The 19,807-nt window shown below is 45.2% G+C and overlaps 2 protein-coding genes and 1 long non-coding RNA gene across 5 annotated transcripts in view; 1 reads left to right on the forward strand and 2 right to left on the reverse strand.

The window, feature by feature from the left end:
* Positions 1-650: 650 nt before the first annotated feature.
* Positions 651-4,439, reverse strand: LOC100566438 (protein bicaudal D homolog 1). Its single transcript, XM_003225970.4, has 2 exons — positions 4,234-4,439; positions 651-1,713 (listed from the first exon to the last, which is right to left on the reverse strand). The coding sequence occupies exon 2, from the start codon at positions 1,650-1,652 to the stop codon at positions 759-761; it is 894 nt and encodes a 297-aa protein (XP_003226018.1). The 5' UTR covers positions 1,653-1,713; positions 4,234-4,439; the 3' UTR covers positions 651-758.
* Positions 4,440-9,631: 5,192 nt separating this feature from the next.
* Positions 9,632-19,807, reverse strand: part of pak1 (p21 (RAC1) activated kinase 1) — a 109,079-nt gene continuing 98,903 nt past the window's right edge. For all 3 annotated transcript variants that reach the window (XM_062974499.1, XM_062974501.1, XM_062974500.1), the window contains 2 exons: positions 17,568-17,705; positions 9,632-10,415 (listed from right to left, as the gene is read on the reverse strand). In XM_062974499.1, coding sequence (XP_062830569.1) covers positions 10,329-10,415; positions 17,568-17,705 — 225 coding nt within the window. In that variant the 3' untranslated portion in view covers positions 9,632-10,328. The remainder of the gene's footprint in view (positions 10,416-17,567; positions 17,706-19,807) is intronic.
* Positions 17,614-19,284, forward strand: LOC134297321 (uncharacterized). The gene is made up of 2 exons (XR_010004025.1): positions 17,614-17,732; positions 18,292-19,284. It is a non-coding gene; the product is annotated as an uncharacterized LOC134297321 (long non-coding RNA).

A 19,807-nucleotide genomic window follows, 5' to 3' on the forward strand; every position in this document is an offset into this window, starting at 1 on the left:
TTTATTGCAGCAGGCTGCTCCCCAGCCTGCGCCACAGCCCGGCCCCGGCTCGAATCAATAATCTTTCCCAGTTTTTTGTGGTAAAATTAGGTGCCTCGGCTTATATTTGGTTCAGCTTATACTCGAATATATACGGTGAGATGTTAGAGTCACAGCCCTTTTGTCTCTTTTGTCTGTTAGAATGAGAGTATCTACACTGTAGAATTAATGCAGTTTGACCCCACTTTCTCAGCCATGGCTCAATGCTATGGAATCCTCGGATCTGTAGTATGGCGAGGCACCAGCACTCTTTGGCAGAGAAAACTAAAGGCATTGTGAAACTACAGCTCCCATGACTCTAACATTGAGCCCTGCGAAACTGCAGTAATTCTACAGTATAGATGCACTGCATCTAAAGAAAGTGAAGAAAGAAAAGGCGTCTTTTGACTGTCTTGTGTCCTGCACCAGAGAAAGGTCTGTTGTAAATGGAATATATTACTACTCAGATGTGGCAAAGAAGGCTAAAGACTTTGCAAAATTACAGCTCCCATGATTCCATAGTATCAAACCATGTTGGATAAAGTAGTTTCAAATTGCATTAATTTTACAGAATAAATGCACCCTAGAACCAATCATTCTGGAAGGATGGCAACTATATAAACCCATATATGTCTATTTTTAAAGTTCAGGCTTCCATTTATTTTTGAATGAGACTGGAATTTAAGGCTAGTTCCGCCGAACTGTTTTTTCCCTTCTTTCAAGCAGCATCAGCATCGCTCTCAAAATGGCAGCAGCCCACTGGGTTTCTTCACCCGATGAGGGTAGAGGATTTCCGACAGCAAACTGAAGCGGCCTGAGAACAGCAGAGCTTGGCTGCTTGATTCCAAATCCTTGTTGAAGATGAAGATGTAGAGTTTGACCGAAAAGTTCAAGGCGCCCAGGCAGAGGACGGCCACCATAACCAGCCATAGTACTTTGGACAAGAGAAAGAGGATGCTATTTTGCATGGCCAAGGAATCTTGGACCAACTTGGCCTGCACCATTTCGTGCAGCAAAGAAGGGAATTCCACACTTTCGCCCGATTCCGACTTCAGCAACGTTGCCTCTTCCAGCTGCTCTGTGAGACAGAAGATCTCATTTTCTTGAACTTCACGGATCTGTTCCAACTCCTCCAAAGTGCGCCTGAGTTCGGTAGAATGGGTCCTTTCTTCCTCGTACCGCTGTTCCGCTGTTTCGATTTTGCCCTCCAGTTGTTTGAAGTAGGAGACGATGTGTTCCAACACCTGCTTCATCCGGACGACATCCTGTTCTTGAACAGCCTTGTAATCTTGGAAGGAAATGATGTGTCCAGATACCGTTTGTATCTCGGTCCTGAGCATCTTGTTGGTTGCTTTCAAGGTGCCATTTTGGGACTCCAGTTGTGCGATCGTCTCTTCCAGCTGCCTCAACATCCCTTGGAGTTCCTCTTCTTCCTTTAGGAAGTCTTCCGCCATGGCTTGGAAACAATCGATTTTGGCTTCCAGGCTTCTATTCTGCTCTTTCATTGACTTCGTCTCCGTAATGATTTCCTGCTTTTCTGTATCGAGGTTGGCGGCCGTCTCTCTCAGGTCCCATATCTCATTTTTTAAGCTTTCGTTGGCATTGGTCAGGCGGCACACCGCGGATTCATCCATGGCGTTGGGTCCAATGGTGTTGGTTTCCGGGATGAATTATCTGTCTTGGGTCTCTGGACAGCTGGAAAAGCCAAAGTGAAAAGTCATAGCCAAGCAGTGTGAGAGTCAGTGGGGCACAATGGTTTGAATAGTTCCTACAATGTGTCATTCAAGGTCCGCAGACCGAATCCAGCTGCTATGTCATTTTATGTGACCCTCCAGATGCTGGACTACAACTCCTGTATTCCTCATCATTAGACATAATGACTAGAGCTGATGGGAGCTGGGATACACTAACATTTCGAAGGCCTCAGGAGAGTGGGGTTTGGATTTAGATACAAGACTTGTGGAAATTATATCGGACTTTAAAATGCCCTTTAACCTTTTTCCACAACTTCAGAGCCACAAGTGCTGTTGGTGTGCAATTTCCATTATCCCCAGTCAGCATGCCGGTTATCAAAAGTAATGGGAGTTGTCTTTCAGTGACATCCAAGGATCCAAATGGGATATAAAATAAATAGCACCAAGCACTGTGTCAAAAACATACAGCTGACCCTCCATCCACGGATTTGATGGCCCTTTGGAAGCAACCATAAGATTGATATGGTCCTCAATGAAAATGAGCTTAGAACCCCTGGACGAGGATATTGGGGAAGCATGGTTCAAACCTTCACTCAATCTCAAGTGAGGCTGCACAAATCACACTCTTTCAACCTTGGACACATTGGAAGGTTTCGAGGAAAAGGTGTCCAAAATGGTCAAAGGTCGAGAAGCCAAGCCCTATGAAGCACAGCTTAGGGCGTTGAGTATGTTCAGCTTGGAGATGGAAAGGTTGAGAGGGGACATGATAGCCAGGTTTAAATACTTGAAAGGATGTCATATTGAGGAGTGGACTACCTTGTTTTCTGCTGCTCTGGAAATCAGGACACAGACCAATGGACAGGATAAGAGATTCTACATATATATTAAGAAGAATGTCCTGATGGAAAGAGCTTTTTTGACAAGTGAATATTACGCCTTGGAAGATGGTGAAGTCTTTTTCACTCTCTCTGGAGGTCTGAAAACAGGCTGGATGGACATCTCTTAAGAGTGCTTTGAAGATATAGTTCTGCAAGGCATGATAGGGTTGGATTGGATAGCCTTTAGGGATCTCTTCCAACTGTTTGGATTCTATAAAATCCAGCCAAGAAAACCCTATGAAAGTGTTGCCTTAAATCAGAGTTGACTGGTGCATAGCAACAATAAATAACCATGCTATCTGGGAACAGGCAGATCCGACAAGTCTATTTTCACAAACTTTTTTGTCCTTTTTATTCCATGAAAATATTTAGAAGCTAATTAGTAGGTATTTTGAAATGGAGGTGTGAATGATTCCAAGTACACAGAGTGGGTTTTCACTACGTAAAAGCAGCCAGCAGAGGGTGTTGTCTGTCTTCCAGCTCTGATCATCTCAGCCTTGATTCTGCGGATTTCTGACCACGACTTCTCGGACTATCCTTTTGCACACCCCCCCCCCCCACCTAATTTGGACTAACCTTTATAAGCTGTTTGACATCTGTTCCGCAATGGAAACCAGGGTTTGATTCCCTGCTCAGCCATGGAAACCCACTGAATAACTTTGGGCAAGTAATGCGCCTTCCGCCCCTGAAAATTCCTAATTGGGTTGCCTTTGGATCTTTGAGTTTCCATAAATTTGAAATGACTTGAAGGTACAAGGCAATCATGCTAGGTGCATTCCTCATCTAGTTGTTTACAATAATGTTAGTCTGGTTGTCCATTCTCCTTCCTCATTTCTTCTTTGGCCACCAGCTAGTTTAGAAAAGGCAGTGAATAGAAGTTCTGAATATCTTCCATCCATCAAGATCAAAAAACATACGTATAAACTTTAAGTGACCCCTGCATATGTCACTAATGGGATCTGACAGATATCAAGAACCTAGAAGAGGGCATTCTGTTCTCTAATTTCTCAGATCTGTTTGAATTTATTCATTCATTCATTTTTGGATAGGAGGAGAGAAAAGATGGCCAAAAAGAATATGAAAACTCATGTAGAATCCTAAAGTCGGGAGACACCACAAAAGCAATTCAATCCAACCTCGTCATGCAGAAAGATACAATCAAAGCACTCCCAAGAGACGTCGATCCAGTCTCTGCATAAAAACTTTTAAAGAAGGAGACTCCAATGAGCTCCAAGGAAGCACATTCCACTGTTGAACAGCTCTAACCATTAGGAAGTTCTTCCTAATGTTGAAGTGGAATATATTTTCTTGCAATTTGAAGCCATAGCTCCATTGTGTCCTAGTCTCTAGAGCAGCAGAAAACAAGCTTCCTCCCTCCTCAATGTGACAACATTTCAAATATGGAGACATGGCTCTCACCTCTCCTCTCAACCTTTTATCCTCCAAGATAAACATACCCAACTCCCAAAGCTATTAGTAGTTTTCAGACCTTGGCGCATTTTGGTTACTCTTCTCTGGACATTCTAGCGTGTTCACATCCTTTTTAAATTGTGATGCCCAGAATTGGACACAGGGTTATTCCAGGTGAGGTCTGAGCAAAGAATAGAATGAGGCCACCTCCCCACTGTACTTCGCCTACCTACCCAAGGACCATAGGTTTCCACAGGTTCATGCTCACTGAGGACCCCACACCAAGCGATCCATGAATCCCAAAGCTGACTGCTAGAACTTCTCCTGATGTCATAATCCTGCTGGAAAGTCTATGAACATTCTTAGTGGGGACAAAAATAGAAAAGTTAAAGGGGAAAAGCTCAGCTTTCAAAAACCCAAGAACATTCTTCAAGGGTGAATTGAGCCATTTAATGTTCTCTATCTAAGAACAGAGCAGTTAGCTTTGCACAGGTCAGGGACATCTGGATCTCAAGAGAAGTTATTTCTCTGTTGGAATTCTATTATTGAGCATCCTTTGTCCAGAATGCTGAAATCCAAAATACTCCAAAGCCAGCAATCGTCCACATGGGTAGCTGAGATAGCCTCACCCCTCTTTTATGAAGGTTTAATGTACCCAAGCTTTGTTTCATGCGCAAAAATGTTATAAATATTGTATATGTGTGCCTTCATACTCTGTATATAAGGTGTATATGAATTTTTCTTTTAAAAAAAATGTGCTTTAGACTTCAGTGCCATCTCTAAGATATCTCATTATGTACATACAATGGGCCTTTGGTGTATTTGTGTATTTCAATTAGCATCTTGTGTAAATATGTTTTAATATGTATATTTTAAAGAATGTTTTTAGATGAGTGTGTGTTTTAACAATGTTGTAACCCGTCTCGAGCCATGAAGAGAAGCGGGCAAGAAATAAATTATTATTATTATTATTATTATTATTATTATTATTATTATTATTATTATTATTATTATATTATGACACAGCAAACAAGATAGATATGCTGGATTTCATATCACAAAATCACAAGTCGAACACTTCCCAAGTGTCTAGGACTGTGTGATGCATTTTCGGATGATGCGCGCAGATCCCAGTAGGGTGGCCTTTTGCAGTTGGCAGATCATAATTTTGTCAATGTCTATTGCTTCCAAATGCCGGCTGAGATCTTTTGGCACGGCACCCAATGTGCCGATCACATTGTATTATTATTATTATTATTATTATTATTATTATTATTATTATTATTATTAGATACACAACCAGATTAGTTCACAGCAAACAAGACCACTATGCTGTCTGTTGTATTGGATCACCCATGTCACATAGTGTCTAGGACTGTGTGATGTATCGGCGAATAATGCATGCAGATCCAAGTAGGGTGGCCTTTGGAGCCTACAGGTGGTAATTTTGTCAGCTCTGATTGTGTTTAAGTGCAGGCCAAGGTCTTTAGGCACTGCACCCAGTGTGCCGATCACCACTGGGACCACCTTGACTGGCTTGTGCCAGAGTCTTTGCAGTTCAATCTTTAAATTCTCATATCGCATAAGCTTTTCCAGTTGCTTCTGGTCGATTCTGCTGTCACCTGGGATTGCAACATCAATGATCCATACTTTGTTTTTTAACATGATTGTGAGATCAGGAGTATTGTGCTCCAAAACTCTGTCAGTCTGAATTCGGAAGTCCCAGAGTAGTTTGACGTGTTCATTGTCTGTAACTTTTTCAGGCATATAATCCCACAAGCTCTTTGTCACAGGTAGATGATATTTGTGGCACAAGTTCCAATGGATCCTCTGAGCAATGGTATTCTGCCTCTGCTTGTAGTCCGTCTGCACCACCTTCTTGCAGCAGCTGAGGATGTGATCCATTGTTTCATCTGCTTCCTTGCAGAGTTTACACTTGGGATCTGTCATCGACTTTTCAATTCTGGCCTTCTTCTTCTTCTTCTTCTTCTTCTTCTTCTTCTTCTTATTATTATTACTATTATTATTGGTATCTGCTGTGGTTTGGTTCCATGGTCTTAGGTACCAAGAACATATTCAAGTCTGTGGTTCCCAACCTTTTTTTGACCAGGGACCACTTTGACCAGAGACCACTCTCCAACATTAGTACCAAAGGGTTTTTGGTCAACTTTAGATTTGATTTGGTTATCTGGGGTGCTGATTCAAAAAACTGCATTGGATAAACCACATCAGATCTAGTTTCTGGTACAGAACATATGCTATTCAGTAGTCGCCTAAAGAAAACGTTACTTAATAATCTAGAGCTGATGTGGTCTATGCAATGATATTTTTTGAATCAGCACCCCAAATAATCCGAAGGTGCCCCTGTTTCCAGGCGCCATATGGAACGGCTACCCTCAGGGGGAGGGAGGAGGAGAAGCAACTGTCAGGAGGCTTGTTGTTGTGCCTTTCGTGGGTAGTCAGCCTCTCCCCTCCCGACATCCCTGTTGCCTCGGCACTATAAGAGGGTTTCGCAAGACCAGCTGCTCTCGTTGCAATAGTGAGATCGGGGACCATATTTAAGTTCTTGGGGGTCACTGGTCATCCATGGACCACAGGTTGGAAACCACTGCATTATATGCAATGGCTCCATAAAATGGTGTCCCTTATATAAAATGACAAAATCTAGATTTCTTTTGTGGGTTTTCTTTTTTATATTTTCAGACCATAGATGACTGAATTTATGAATGCAGAATCAATGGATACAGAGGGCAAACTATATGCAAATATTTCAAATTTTAAAAAATCCAAACACTTTTGGTTCTAAGCATTTCAGATAGAGGATGTTTGACCTGTTTTATTCTTTCAGAATGTAGGTCTGACTTTGAACAGCATCCTCATTTTTCTACTGTATGAATTTTTCACATCTTTACCTGAAGAAGCTAGTGAAGCTTTTGCATAATGTAGTGTACGCTTTGGAGTTGGCTAATACTACTACTAATATTACTACGAACAGTAATAAATGTGTTGTAGTCCAAAAAGTGTATCTGTCAAGCACTGTATGGACCTTTGTTCTTCAGAGGCAGCACACCACTGGAAAACAGGTGCTGGAGCACATTATTGCAATGAGATTCAGCTTTTATGTTTCCCCGCAGAACCTGACCGTGTATTGATGTTAATATTCAAAAAGTGCCGAGACTTCAAAAGGCACACAGGGGATAACAGATTGGACCAACACATTTCGAGTCATACAGCTCTGTCAAAAGCTAAGCATGAGGCAGGAACGTGATGGAACTGCAAAAAAGGCTAGTGTCACAGATTTCCTAGCAGAACACGATTCCATTCTTGCTGTTCATACAATGCGGGACTGAGATAGATTGAGAATTGGTTGAGTGGCCGAACCGAAATGGTGGAGAGAAGGAACCGGTAGGTGCCTTAAGGGAGTCCCATCATTCAGGGCTATTCGACATTGTGATCCATGACTTGAATGATGGAGTAGAAGGCATGCTGATCAAATTCGCAGATGATCCCAAATTGGGAGGGAAAGCTAAGACCCCAGAGGACAGGGCTGGATCAGAATCCAAAATGAACTCAACATATTAAGAGAGCTGATTGGCCAAAATTAACACTCAACAGGGAGAAATATATGGTACTACACTTAGGCAATGAAAATGAAATACAGATATAGTATGGCTGACATCTGGCTTGAAGAGTCCTTGTGAAAGGGATCTAGGAGCCTTAGTAGACCACAAACTGAACGTGAACCAACAGTGGGATACAGCATCTTAAAATGCCAGTGTGATTCTAGACTACATCAATAGGATTATAGTGTTGAGACCGAGGGAATTCATAGTCCCACTCCATTCTGTTTAGGTCAGATCTTACCTGGAATCCTTTGTCCAATTTAAGGATATTGAAAAGCTGGAAGGGCCAACCAAAACTATCAGAGTTTGGAAGCCAAGCTCTATAAGGAGTAGCTGATGGAGCTGGGTCTGTTTAGCTTGGAGAAAAGAAGGCTGAGAGAAGGGGACCTGAGAGCCAGGTTTCAATATCTGAAAGTATGTCCCATTGAGGAGGTGGAAGGCTTGCTTTCTGTAGCTCTCTAGCTCTGACTTCTGACCTTTAGCCCAGCTTCTACCTACCTAGCAGTTCGAAAGCAAAATGTGAGTAGATAAATAGGTTAAAAGGTTAAAAGTGGGGAGGTATGAAGGCGCCCAGTATGGAATACATCTCACCACGTTAAAACAGTAGATATGGCCCTTAATGAGACATGCCACATTATCACAGGATGTCTACGCCCTACACGACTGGACAAATTATACTGTTTGCACCACCTAACATCCGTCGGGAAGTAGCAGCCAGCAATGAAAGGACCAAGGCATTGACATCTCCGGCTCATCCTCTTTTCGGATATCAGCCAGCATGCCAACAACTTAAATTAAGAAATAGCTCTCTAAGATCTACAGAGATACCCGCAGGAACACCTCAGCAAGAGTCCAAAAGTGGCAGACTAAAACCCGGACCCATAGATGTCACCAAGCACTTTTAAGATTTAATACTGAGATTGACTATTGTGCAACTATTGCTGTATTTTATTAATTTTATCCAAGGGTTTTTGTGAAGTGATATTTTTTTGTTGGCTGTTATTGTTTCTGCAATTTTTGTGTGTGTGTTGCACCTTTGTGTGTTTTGTTAGGAAATGAGGCTACAAAGTGGAGTCAGCAATATGTGAGTGTGGAGAAGAGCAAACCACACAGCATTTACTACAATTCAGCCTGAGCCACATGCACCATGGAGGACCTTCTCACAGCGACACCAGAGGCACTCAGAGTGGCTAGCTTCTGGTCAAAGGAAATTTAGTATAATACCAAGTGTTTAACTTTGTTTGTGGTTTTATACATTATAATTGTATTCTCAATTTGCTTCTGATATGATAAATAAATGGTGGGTAATAATCCAAAAGTGATGGGAATTGTCATTGAGCCGGGCTTTAGCAAAGCAGATTAACCATCTTGCCAACCGAAGTCCAGGTCAGGGTGAGTTTCTGGCCTTTAGCCCAGGCTTCTGCCTACCTATCAGTTTGAAAGCAAAATGTGAGTAGAGGTATCCCTTAAAAGTGAGGAAGGATGAAGGCACCCATAAGGCAATGCCAGAAAAATGCTGGTTATTCGATCAAGGAGGAAGTTTACAAGCAAAAGCTCTTCGGCAGGGAGATGGAGTGACAGCACAACCCCTTAGCCAGAACCAAGCACAAGCCTCCAAGATGCTGAAGATGGGGAAAAGCCTATATACCTCTATCTATGTACAATTGTCTGTTTTGTCAATCTATAAACAGCATTGAATGTTTGCCATATAGGTGTGTTCTGTGATCCGCCCCGAGACCTCTTTGGGGTGAGAAGGGTGGAATATAAATACTGTAAAAAATAAATTCAGTAACATCTGGGAATGCAAAATGGGTAAAAAAAATTTAAAAAGCACTGACTAGTATGTAAAATAATCATAGTTGGCCCTCTGTATCCACTGATTCAATGGCCTTTTGAAGGCAACCAGAAAGCTGATGTGGGCCTCCATGAAAATGGGCTTTACATTCCTGCTGGAGACGACACCAACAACAACAACACACAAATATCCAGAGGTGATAGGAGATCAGAATGCTGGAAACAGCCATGTGAATTTAATCAGCACGCCGTATGTTTCACACACGCACATACAAAAAATCGAACACGCAGGATGATGACCGAAGTTCGTTGATATAATCTTCCTTCCCGCATACGATGGGGATCTTCATTTTAACTGTTTTCACCGTCTTCTCCAGTCGCATGCAGACATATCCAAATGCATGATGGTTCGGAGCAAGAAACTGTCCAGGTATCTCCGTTGGCCTATCCTAGCTTTCAAGTAATCCAAGCCGTACCAGTCTTTCAGTAGTTTAAGAACAGGGCTCTCGCATGGAGCCCAGACGGTAAGGACTCATTAGCAAAAACATGGGTCTAAAAGGCTCCAGGAATCCCCCCTTCCCTCCCTCCCCCCCCCCCCCCCCAATTTCTTCTTAAATCAAAACGTTAAAAAACATACTGGCTGAGATCAGGCGTTCTCTTTGCGGCCCTTTAAAATGTACAAATCCTCTCCCATCTCAAATGGGGAGGCCAGTTCCCGCTGCATGTCCATTTTTAAGATACCGACACAATTTGTTTTCATGATCCTGATCCCCTCTGGATTAAAATTCCTCTGAGCATGGCAAAAGTCCTAACAGTCGAGTACTCTGAAACTGTTTTTTTTAAGGGGAGGGGGGAATTAAAAACAAGAAGGCTTGGCACAATGATGACGACAGCCACACATGTGGGACGCTTCAATGGTTGTTCTTTGCTGCCTCTTTCGCTGCAATGATGAGAGGAGTCAGGCTGGAGAGCGGTTTGGCAATCTTCAGGAATTGGTGCTAGAAAACAAGAGAGAAAGAGAAGTATTCGGACAATGTAAGAGTGGTGCAATGGTGAGACATTCACCACTATTCTGGGAAGAAAGAGGGGTGGATTAAGGAGCTGGAAGAGTCGACAAAGGCCATCTAGACCAATACTCACTCTACCACACGGCAAGACACAATCTAAGCACTCTCAACAGATGGCCATCCAGCCTCTGCTTAAAAACTTCCAGAGGAGACACCACCAGGTCCCAAGCAGCATATTCCACTGCTAAACAGCTCTGACCATCAGGAAGTTCTTCCTAATGTTTAGGTAGAGTCTCTTGTTGGGCGAGTGGGCTTATTAACAAAAAACCCTCCCCATAAATATATAGAAGAGTAACTTACTAGAAGCAGCGTGACCCAACACCAGTAGCCAAAAGTGATAAACAGAACAAAAACACATAGACCAATGTTATCTCTTCCTTTGTAGGCTTTTCTTTGTAGCAAAATAATATGGTAGCACTATTTACAAAAACAAGGTTTCCATAACACAAATAAAGTTCTTTATACTTCCTTCTTTGCTTCCACGCTGGGCTTCTTTCTCATGCAGAGGCTGTGGCGCAGGCTGGTGAGCAGCCAGCCAGCTGCAGCCAGTTGTAACAAATTACTCTGACCAAGAGGTCATGAGTTCGAGGCCAGCTCAGAGCCTATGTTTGTCTTGTCCTTGTTCTATGTTAAAGGCATTGAATGTTTGCCTTATATCTGTAATGTGATCCTCCCTGAGTCCCCTTCGGGGTGAGAAGGGCGGAATATAAATACTGTAAATAATAATAATAAATAACAGCTTTGCTCTCACAGAGCCTCCTCACACACCGAGCTTATGACAGGAGCTGCATGCATACTACCTTTACACAAAAGACCTTCACACTGGCGCTTCTCACACAAGGCCTTCAACCTGGGGCTTCTCTCACAGAAGCTTCTCACACCAGGCCTTCTCACACTGAGGCAATCTCACACTCCTCAGGAACGAAACTAGCTTTGGCCTACTTATTCTCCTCGGGCGATGCTAGCTTATTTAACCTTTTCTGTGCTTGACTCACATTTTTGTAATTAAAAATACCTAGTTAATTTTTATATTTCTGACATCTCTTTCCTTACAATTTGATTCCATTCTCTCCTGACATTTCACCCACATCTATGGCAGGCATCCTCAGAGGTTGTGAGGTTTGTTGGAAGCTAGGCAATGGGGTTTATATACCTGTGGAAAGTCCAGAGTGGGAGAAAGAACTCTTTTGTCTCTTTTAGGCAAGTGTGAATGTTGCAGTTGGCCACCTTGATTAGCATTAAATGGCCTTGCAGCTTCAAAGCCTGGCTACTTCCTGCCTGGGGGAATCTTTTGTTGGGAGGTGTTAGCTGACCCTGATTGTTTCATGTCTGGAATTTTAGAGCATGTGGACAATTTCAACAGAGGAAACCATGAAAATGAACAAAATCTGACTACCAGCATTAAAAAACTCTAAAATAAGGACAGTAAATAAAGAACAACACCCAGAAGACAGAGGAATTCCAGGTAGATGTGGGCAAAATGTGAGGAGAGAATGCTTCTGGAATATGGCCATACAGCCCAGAAAACTCACAGCAACCCAGTGATTCTGGCCATGAAAGCCTTTGACAACACAATTTTGATACATATGTGTCAGAACCCTGCTACTAGAGCCTGGATGTGGCTCTGAGTTTCAGGGTCACTGACATTGATAAGACACCTGCGGCTCAGGACTTGGAGAAGAAACGGCTGCTGGACTTGGCGGGGAATTTGCGCGGGGTTTTACTGAGCGGGAAGAGACTGTTCAAATGAGGGGGAGGGTATATAAAGGAGGGTTGGCCGTAGTATCCCATTCTTGGCTTTTCTGATGTTCATGTTTCCTACAGTAAAAGTTTCTGGTGATATCACAGAGAGTCTTGTGTGTTCATTCAGGAGCGGCTGTGGTGAGCTGACACTAAGCCAAGAATACGGACACCATCCCGCTGTAGCGGTGAGGTGTAACATGCAAGTGGAGGATGAAGAGCTCTTGGGCGCAGGAGGAGGAAGGTCGGAAAGGGCCACTCCCGAGCCGGACGCTGAGTTCCACCAGCTGGCGGCCCTGGCGTCATCCACCGCTTATGCCCAGCCAAATGGGGTAACCCAGAGGCGTGGAGTGGTGCGGGGAGACAGCACCGGAGGAGAGGAAGGTTCACCTTCCCCAGGCCCACAAAGGATGGTGTTTCTGGAGGAGAGGATGTCGGCGATGGAGACCACCCTGGCAGTGATGTCGAGGGCGATGGAGCGCCTGGCGGTTTTGGCGGAGCCGGAGAGAGGAAGGGAACTTCGGGCTAGCTCAATGTGGGACGTGAGCGTGGGAAGCAGCCAGGGCTTTGCAGACCTCCCAGCACCGAAGGGAAGGGAAATGCGAAAGGAGCCCGGTGCCCGGCCCAAGACCCAAACAAGCCTGACGCGGGTGGAGGAGAGTGACGACGAAGGGGAAAAGCCTCCGAGAATCCCGGCTACGCTCCCAACTGAGACCCTGGTGCCCCTGGCGAATGCCGGGCGTGGCACAGGGCCAAGAGAAGCAGCAGCGGGGCCCACTGGTCCGCAAGGGGGCTTGCGACGGGCGGAGAATTGGGGATTGCCACCACAGGGACCCCTACCGAGACGAGAGGAACTAAGGATCGAGTTTGGGGGAGAGTCCTCTGAACTGGATTTTTTCCTGACCACGGTGAGGGGCTATATGGAGGACAATGCTCACACTTTTAGAACGGAATCCAGCCGGGTACGGGCCATTGGTGCAGTGTTGAAGAGGGGAGCGGCCAGCTGGTACGTTCAACTGCACGCGCGGCGCGACCCATGTCTGGGGTCACTCCGACGCTTTATGGGGGCCCTGGAGACCCGTTTCCGAGATCCACTGGAGCAGATCCGGGCGAGGGAGAAGTTGAAGACCGTCTCCCAGGGGCAGAGGTCGGTATCTGAGTATGCGGAGGAGTTCCAATGCCTCGCCGAAAAGGTGCCGGAATGGTCTGCAGTAACAAAGATAGAACTCTTCAAAGAGGGTCTCAGGCGGGAGATCCTCTCCTGGGCGGTGCATCGTGATGAGCCTGACACACTGCGCGGATGGATTCAGCTGGCGGGGCGCGTCGAGACATCGCTGGCCCAGGCGAGGAGGCACCGAGGAGGGCTACAGCAGCGGCCGCAGATGAAAGAGGGGAGCCGGAAGGAGGGATCAACCCCAGCCGGGAGGAGAACGGAGCCGACAGGGAACGTGAGCACCAGCAGGAGGGGCTGCTTCGTGTGCGGCCGTTTGGGCCACAGGGCTGCCGAGTGCTGGCAGAGAAAAGGGGAAGGCGGAGGCCCGCCCAAACCAAGAGCCGTGGCAGGGAAACGCGCCGAGGAAGAACCACCGATGAGGCACCACTCGGGGGGGTTGGTAAGTCAGGACAAAGCCATGATAGTGGTCCCCATTCAGCTTGAAAGTGGCAGCAAACAAGCAACCTGCAAAGCATTTGTGGATTGTGGATGTTCCAGGAACATCATCTCCCCTGAATTAGCCGAGGGATTGGGATGCGAAAGAACGAACCTAGAATCCCCAATAGCTTTTTCGCAGTTGGACGGATCCACAGCATCGGGATCATTAGCTAAGTACAGTGCCGAAGATGTAAAGTCTAAGATAGGGAGTTGGGAAGGAAAGGTGTCATTTGTGATATCACAAATAGCCAGCTATAATGTTATACTAGGCATGCCATGGCTGGGGCAGGCCAACCCGCAAATCAACTGGGAGGATAAGAGCATGATCTTCAGGATGAAGTTGGAAGAAGGGAGCCAGGAAGTGGAGAGAGAGCCGGGGAAAAGGGGGGAGGAAGACTCTATCAGGATAGCAGAACTGGCAGATAAATTACCCCCAGAGTATCGGGATTTTGTGGACGTATTTGATGAGAAGGAAGCAGACAGTTTCCCACCGAAGCGGAGAGTTGAAGTGAAGATAGAGCTAGTCCCAGGAGCAGAGCTTCCCAAGGCAAAAATATACCCAATGTCGGCTAGGGAAAAGGAGGAACTGAGAAAATACATTGATAAAAACCTAGCGAGGGGTTTCATAGAGCCTTCAAATTCCCCTCTAGGGGCGCCTGTGTTGTTCAGGCGGAAAAAGGACCAAACGCTGAGGCTCTGCATTGACTACAGGGGCCTGAATGCAATCAGTTCTGTAAATAAATACCCCCTACCCTTAGTGAAGGACTTGATCGCCCAGTTATCGGAGGGACAGATATTCACTAAATTGGACTTAATTGAAGCGTACCATAAATTGCAGATCAAACCAGAGGACAGGTGGAAGACGGCCTTCTCCTGTGCATTCGGATTATTCAATTATCGTGTGCTCCCCTTCGGTTTGTGCGGCGGAGGTGCCGCGTTCATGCAATTAATCAACGAAGTGTTGCATCCATTGTTGTACAAGGGGGTCTTTGTTTTTTTAGATGACATATTGATAATATCTCGGACTAAGGAGCAACACATAGAACTAGTCAGGGAAGTCCTGCAAAAGTTGAGAGAAGCAAAACTGTATGCGAAGCTTGCCAAGTGCGAGTTCAATAAAGACCAGATAGACTTTCTGGGGTATAGGATTTCCTCCCAGGGAGTGGCGATGGACCCTGCGAAGGTAGAAGACGTGAGGGGGTGGGAAGCCCCCAAAACACGGAAGCAGCTGCAATCCTTCCTAGGGTTCGCAAACTTCTATAGAACATTTATCAAGGACTTTGCGCGCCTCACTTTGCCATTAACGGATTTGTTAAAGACTAAAGGCAGGGGAGAAACAGCCAAAGTGAAGGCCCCAGGGGCCAAACTGACATGGACAATAGAATGCCAGGAAGCTTTCGAAGCCCTTAAAAAGCGTTTTACTGAGGAGCCTGTCCTACAGCACCCTGATATGTCTAAAGCCTTTGTATTACATTGCGATGCGTCAGACCGGGCATATGGGGCAGTTCTGCTGCAGAAAGACGAGGGGGGGAACCTGAAGCCATGTGGCTATCTGTCAAAAAAGTTTAGCGATACAGAAAAAAACTGGCCAATTTGGGAGAGAGAAGCCTTAGCTATTCTAAAAGCACTAGAGTGCTGGAGACACTTTCTGGAAGGAAGTGGAACACCGTTTGAGGTGTGGACTGATCATAGAAATTTACAGTATCTAAGATCCCCTCGTAAACTATCAGCGAAGCAAATTAGATGGGCCCAATATTTCAGCCGTTTTGATTTCAGACTCAGATTCTTCCAGGGGAAACATAACATACTCGCTGACGCTCTCTCTCGGATGCCTCAGCACGGGGGAGGAATTCAGGAATCTGAAGGGAGCCTATTCCTAGATAAGCAATGGGGCCTGGCAGTACTAACTCGAGCACAAGCGGCCAAAGAAAACAAACGTACTGCCATTTCCACGGGGGGAGGAGAAATATGGGAGGAAGAGTTGAAGCGAGCGTATGGAATGGACAAATGGTTACAAACTAACAAAGAAAAGGGAGAATTGTGTGGGGATTTGGTGTTTGTAAATAAGAAATTGTATATCCCTGAATGTTTAAGACGAGAAATGTTAAGGAAGTACCATGATAACAAAGGTGCGGGTCATCTAGGCCCCACCAGGACTATTAAACTGTTGGCCAGACAATGCTGGTGGCCCGGAATGAGGAAAGACGCCAGGGGGTACGTCACGCAGTGTGAATTATGTGCAGAGGGAAAAACACCACCGGGGAAGCCCCAGGGGCTATTGCAGAAGGTGGTGGAGCCCATGAGGCCATGGGAATGCGTAGCCATGGATTTTGTAGGCGAACTACCCCCCAGCAGAGGCCACAGATACATTTGGACAATATTGGACCTATTCTCAAAACAGGCACACTTTGTGGCCCTGCCAAAACTCCCTTCAGCTGAAAAACTTGCTGATTTGTATGTGAAGCATGTATATCGCCTACATGGGTGTCCCGACAAAATAATTAGCGACCGGGGAGTCCAATTTACTGCAAAATTTTGGGGAAAATTCTTACAGCTGTTAGGAGCAGAAAGGAACCTGAGCTCGGCCTTTCATCCCGCGACCAACGGGGGGGTCGAACGTACCCAACAGACACTGTGCCAATTCTTAAGGATGTACACCAATTATAGACAGGATGATTGGGCGGACCTTCTACCGTTTGCTGAGATGGCTTTTAACGGGGCCGTACATTCGGCCACAGGTCGTGCCCCATTCGAAATAGTATACGGACAGGAGGTGGCACCTTTCCCCAGGCTACCCGAGTGGAAGGAAGGGGAGGGCCAGACCGACGAGGAATGGCCGGCCAAAATCAAGCAAGGGTGGCAAACCGTGGTAGAGGCATTGCGGGAAACACAAAAGAAGTACAAGCTCTTTGCGGATCGTAGGCGCCGAGAGGGGGACAAATTGGGCGAAGGAGATCTGGTTTGGCTGAGCACAAAAAACCTAAAATTGGGATTCCCATCCAAGAAATTGGCTCCACGCTATATAGGACCATTCAGGGTAGCAAAAAGAATAAACGAAGTGACCTATGAGCTGAGGCTACCCAAGGACCTAGGAAAGATACACCCGGTATTCCATTGCAGCCTGTTAAAAAAGTATAAAGGAACTCTGGACGGCGGAGAACAATAGTTGTGTTTAATCTTTTCCTTCCAGGATGAAGGGGAGGAGGACGCCATGTCAGAACCCTGCTACTAGAGCCTGGATGTGGCTCTGAGTTTCAGGGTCACTGACATTGATAAGACACCTGCGGCTCAGGACTTGGAGAAGAAACGGCTGCTGGACTTGGCGGGGAATTTGCGCGGGGTTTTACTGAGCGGGAAGAGACTGTTCAAATGAGGGGGAGGGTATATAAAGGAGGGTTGGCCGTAGTATCCCATTCTTGGCTTTTCTGATGTTCATGTTTCCTACAGTAAAAGTTTCTGGTGATATCACAGAGAGTCTTGTGTGTTCATTCAGGAGCGGCTGTGGTGAGCTGACACATATGCATGCCCTGCTGTTAGTCATCAACCAAAGCAGATATAATGAACCGATGTTAATATGGTAAACCAAGCTGTATGTAACCACGATTTATTTAGAGGGTCCACTCGAGTAAAACTAACAGCAACATTCAGGCCAATGTATTTATTTCTCTCGGTCTCCCTTTCTGCAGCCTTACCTGGAGGAGTTCGTTAGCAGACCCCCTCTTCTCCACATCCATCTCAAGGCAGCGATTGAGAAAGTCTCTAAATATGGGCGAAAGCTTCTCCGGGTTCTGCAGCTCAGGCGTGCCATTGGTGGCAATGAGATACAAAGCCTTAAAGAGACCGGAAGAGAAGAGAAGGTAATAACAGCACAGAGGGAAGCTCAGGTAGTTCAAAACACCAGAAAGATCAAAGTAACATCTGAGAAAAAGTCAATCTGGTGTAACCATATGCAAGCACAGTGGGGTGGAATGGGAATGCAGCTCATTGCCAGATTGGAAGGAGTGGATGTGCTCCGAAAGAATCATAATCCATGCTTCAGTCAGCAATACCATGTTTACTAATGCACTTAGAAACAAAGGGATTGCCACTTTGGATTGCAAGTCACAGTAAGTCTTTAGAGTAGGCAAAGGGCTGTTCTGGGCTTCCAGGAAAATCTACATCTTTTGGGAGTGTTGGAAATAGCAACCTCCTACAAGCCTCCTATACTAGTTAGTAAAAGATTTCCCCTGACATCAAGTCCAGTCGTGTCCAACTTTGGGGGTTGGTGCTCCTCTCCATTTCTAAGCCCAAGAGCCGGCGTTGTCCGTAGACTCCTCCAACCTCATGTGGCCGGCATGACTGCATGGAGTGCCGTTACCTTCCTGCCGGAGCGGTACCTATTGATCTACTCACATTTGCATGTTTTCAAACTGCTAGGTTGGCAGAAGCTGGGGCTAACAGCAGATGCTCACTCCACTCCTCAGATTCGAACCTGCAATCTTTCGGTCCACAAGTTCAGCAGCTCAGCGCTTTAACACGCTGCACCACGGGGGGCTCCCCTATACTAGTTATTTGTTATGTATATAATTGAGACTGTTTACTGTATTGTATGTACCCTGTTTCCCCGAAAATAAGACATCCCCAAAAAATAAGACCTAGTAGAGGTGTTACTGAATTGCTAAATATAAGGCCTCCCACGAAAGTAAGACCTAGCAAACTATTTGTTTGGAAGCATGCCTGGCGCCGCCAAACAAAACACCATAGCATGCAGGATTGGTAAATGTGCATACCAGTTGTATATGGAAATAATGGTAGTAACAAGAAATTCTTGACAGGAGTCACAGTTTGTCTGGTTTGGTTATGTTGGTTTGTGATGACAACTATTGTACAGTATAGAATAAATGTTCACTTTTTTGTTCAACAATAAATGTGAATTCTTCTTCATGGAAAAATAAGACATCCCCTGAAAATAAGACCTAGCGCATCTTTGGGAGTAAAAAATAATATAAGACACTGTCTTATTTTCGGGGAAACCCGGTATATATTGGCATGCAGTTTTTCCTTTAACTCTGTGTTGTTTGCGGTTGTGGGAGGGACTACAGACCATGTGACCAGATCTGGGACTATTCAGACTGAGACTCATTTTAGAAGTCAGTTCAGTTGAGTATAGTATAGTAGTCAGTATGCATCAGTCAATCAGTACAGTATGTAATTGAGTGAAGTATGCTGCAGAAGTCAGTCAGTATACATTAGAAGTTAGTTGAGCACAGTATGCATCAGAAGAGTGTTTGTCTGTATACAACACAGAAGAGACTGAAACATAATGCTTAAAGAAGTTTAAAGACTGTTTAAACTTTGAACCAATAAGCAATGTACCTATATGCCGAATACATGAAGGTTTCTAAGTAAATCAACTATGATAACTTTTAACGAAGACTGCTCATTTTTTGGCCTCTTGAGAGCATGATTTAAAAGCAATATATTTTAAGGGAGAGTATATATGCTTTTTGGGGGGGCAACTGAAATAACACTTCTGAAGATCTGCTATATATTTTATGCATTGACAGATCTTTGTTCCAAACAGTTCAGAGAAAAAAACAGGAATATCGGTCTAACAACTGAGAAACCTAGTTTGCCTTGCATGAATACTAGTGGATATTTGCCACTAAGGAGAAGACTGACTCAAGCGACAGGGTTGTTGTATGTTTTCTGGGCTGAATGGCCATGTTCCAGAAGTATTCTCTCCTGATGTTTCGCCCACATCTATGGCAGGCATCCTCAGAGGTTGTGAGGTATGCTGCTTTAGAGTCACAGAATCCACGAGTTGGAAGGGACCAGAAGGGCCATCTAATCCAACCCTGGTCTGCCAGGCCAGAAGGACACCATCAAAGCCCTCCCAACAGATGGCCATCCAGCCTGTCACATATTACCTCACAACCTCTAAGGATGCCTG

This window comes from Anolis carolinensis, chromosome 3, assembly GCF_035594765.1.
Source record: "Anolis carolinensis isolate JA03-04 chromosome 3, rAnoCar3.1.pri, whole genome shotgun sequence".
Lineage (NCBI taxonomy): Eukaryota > Metazoa > Chordata > Lepidosauria > Squamata > Dactyloidae > Anolis > Anolis carolinensis.

Coding starts and splice junctions, on each gene's coding strand:
- LOC100566438 (XM_003225970.4), bottom strand. CDS start 1,652: ATGGATGAATCCGCGGTGTGCCGCCTGACCAATGCCAACGAAAGCTTA.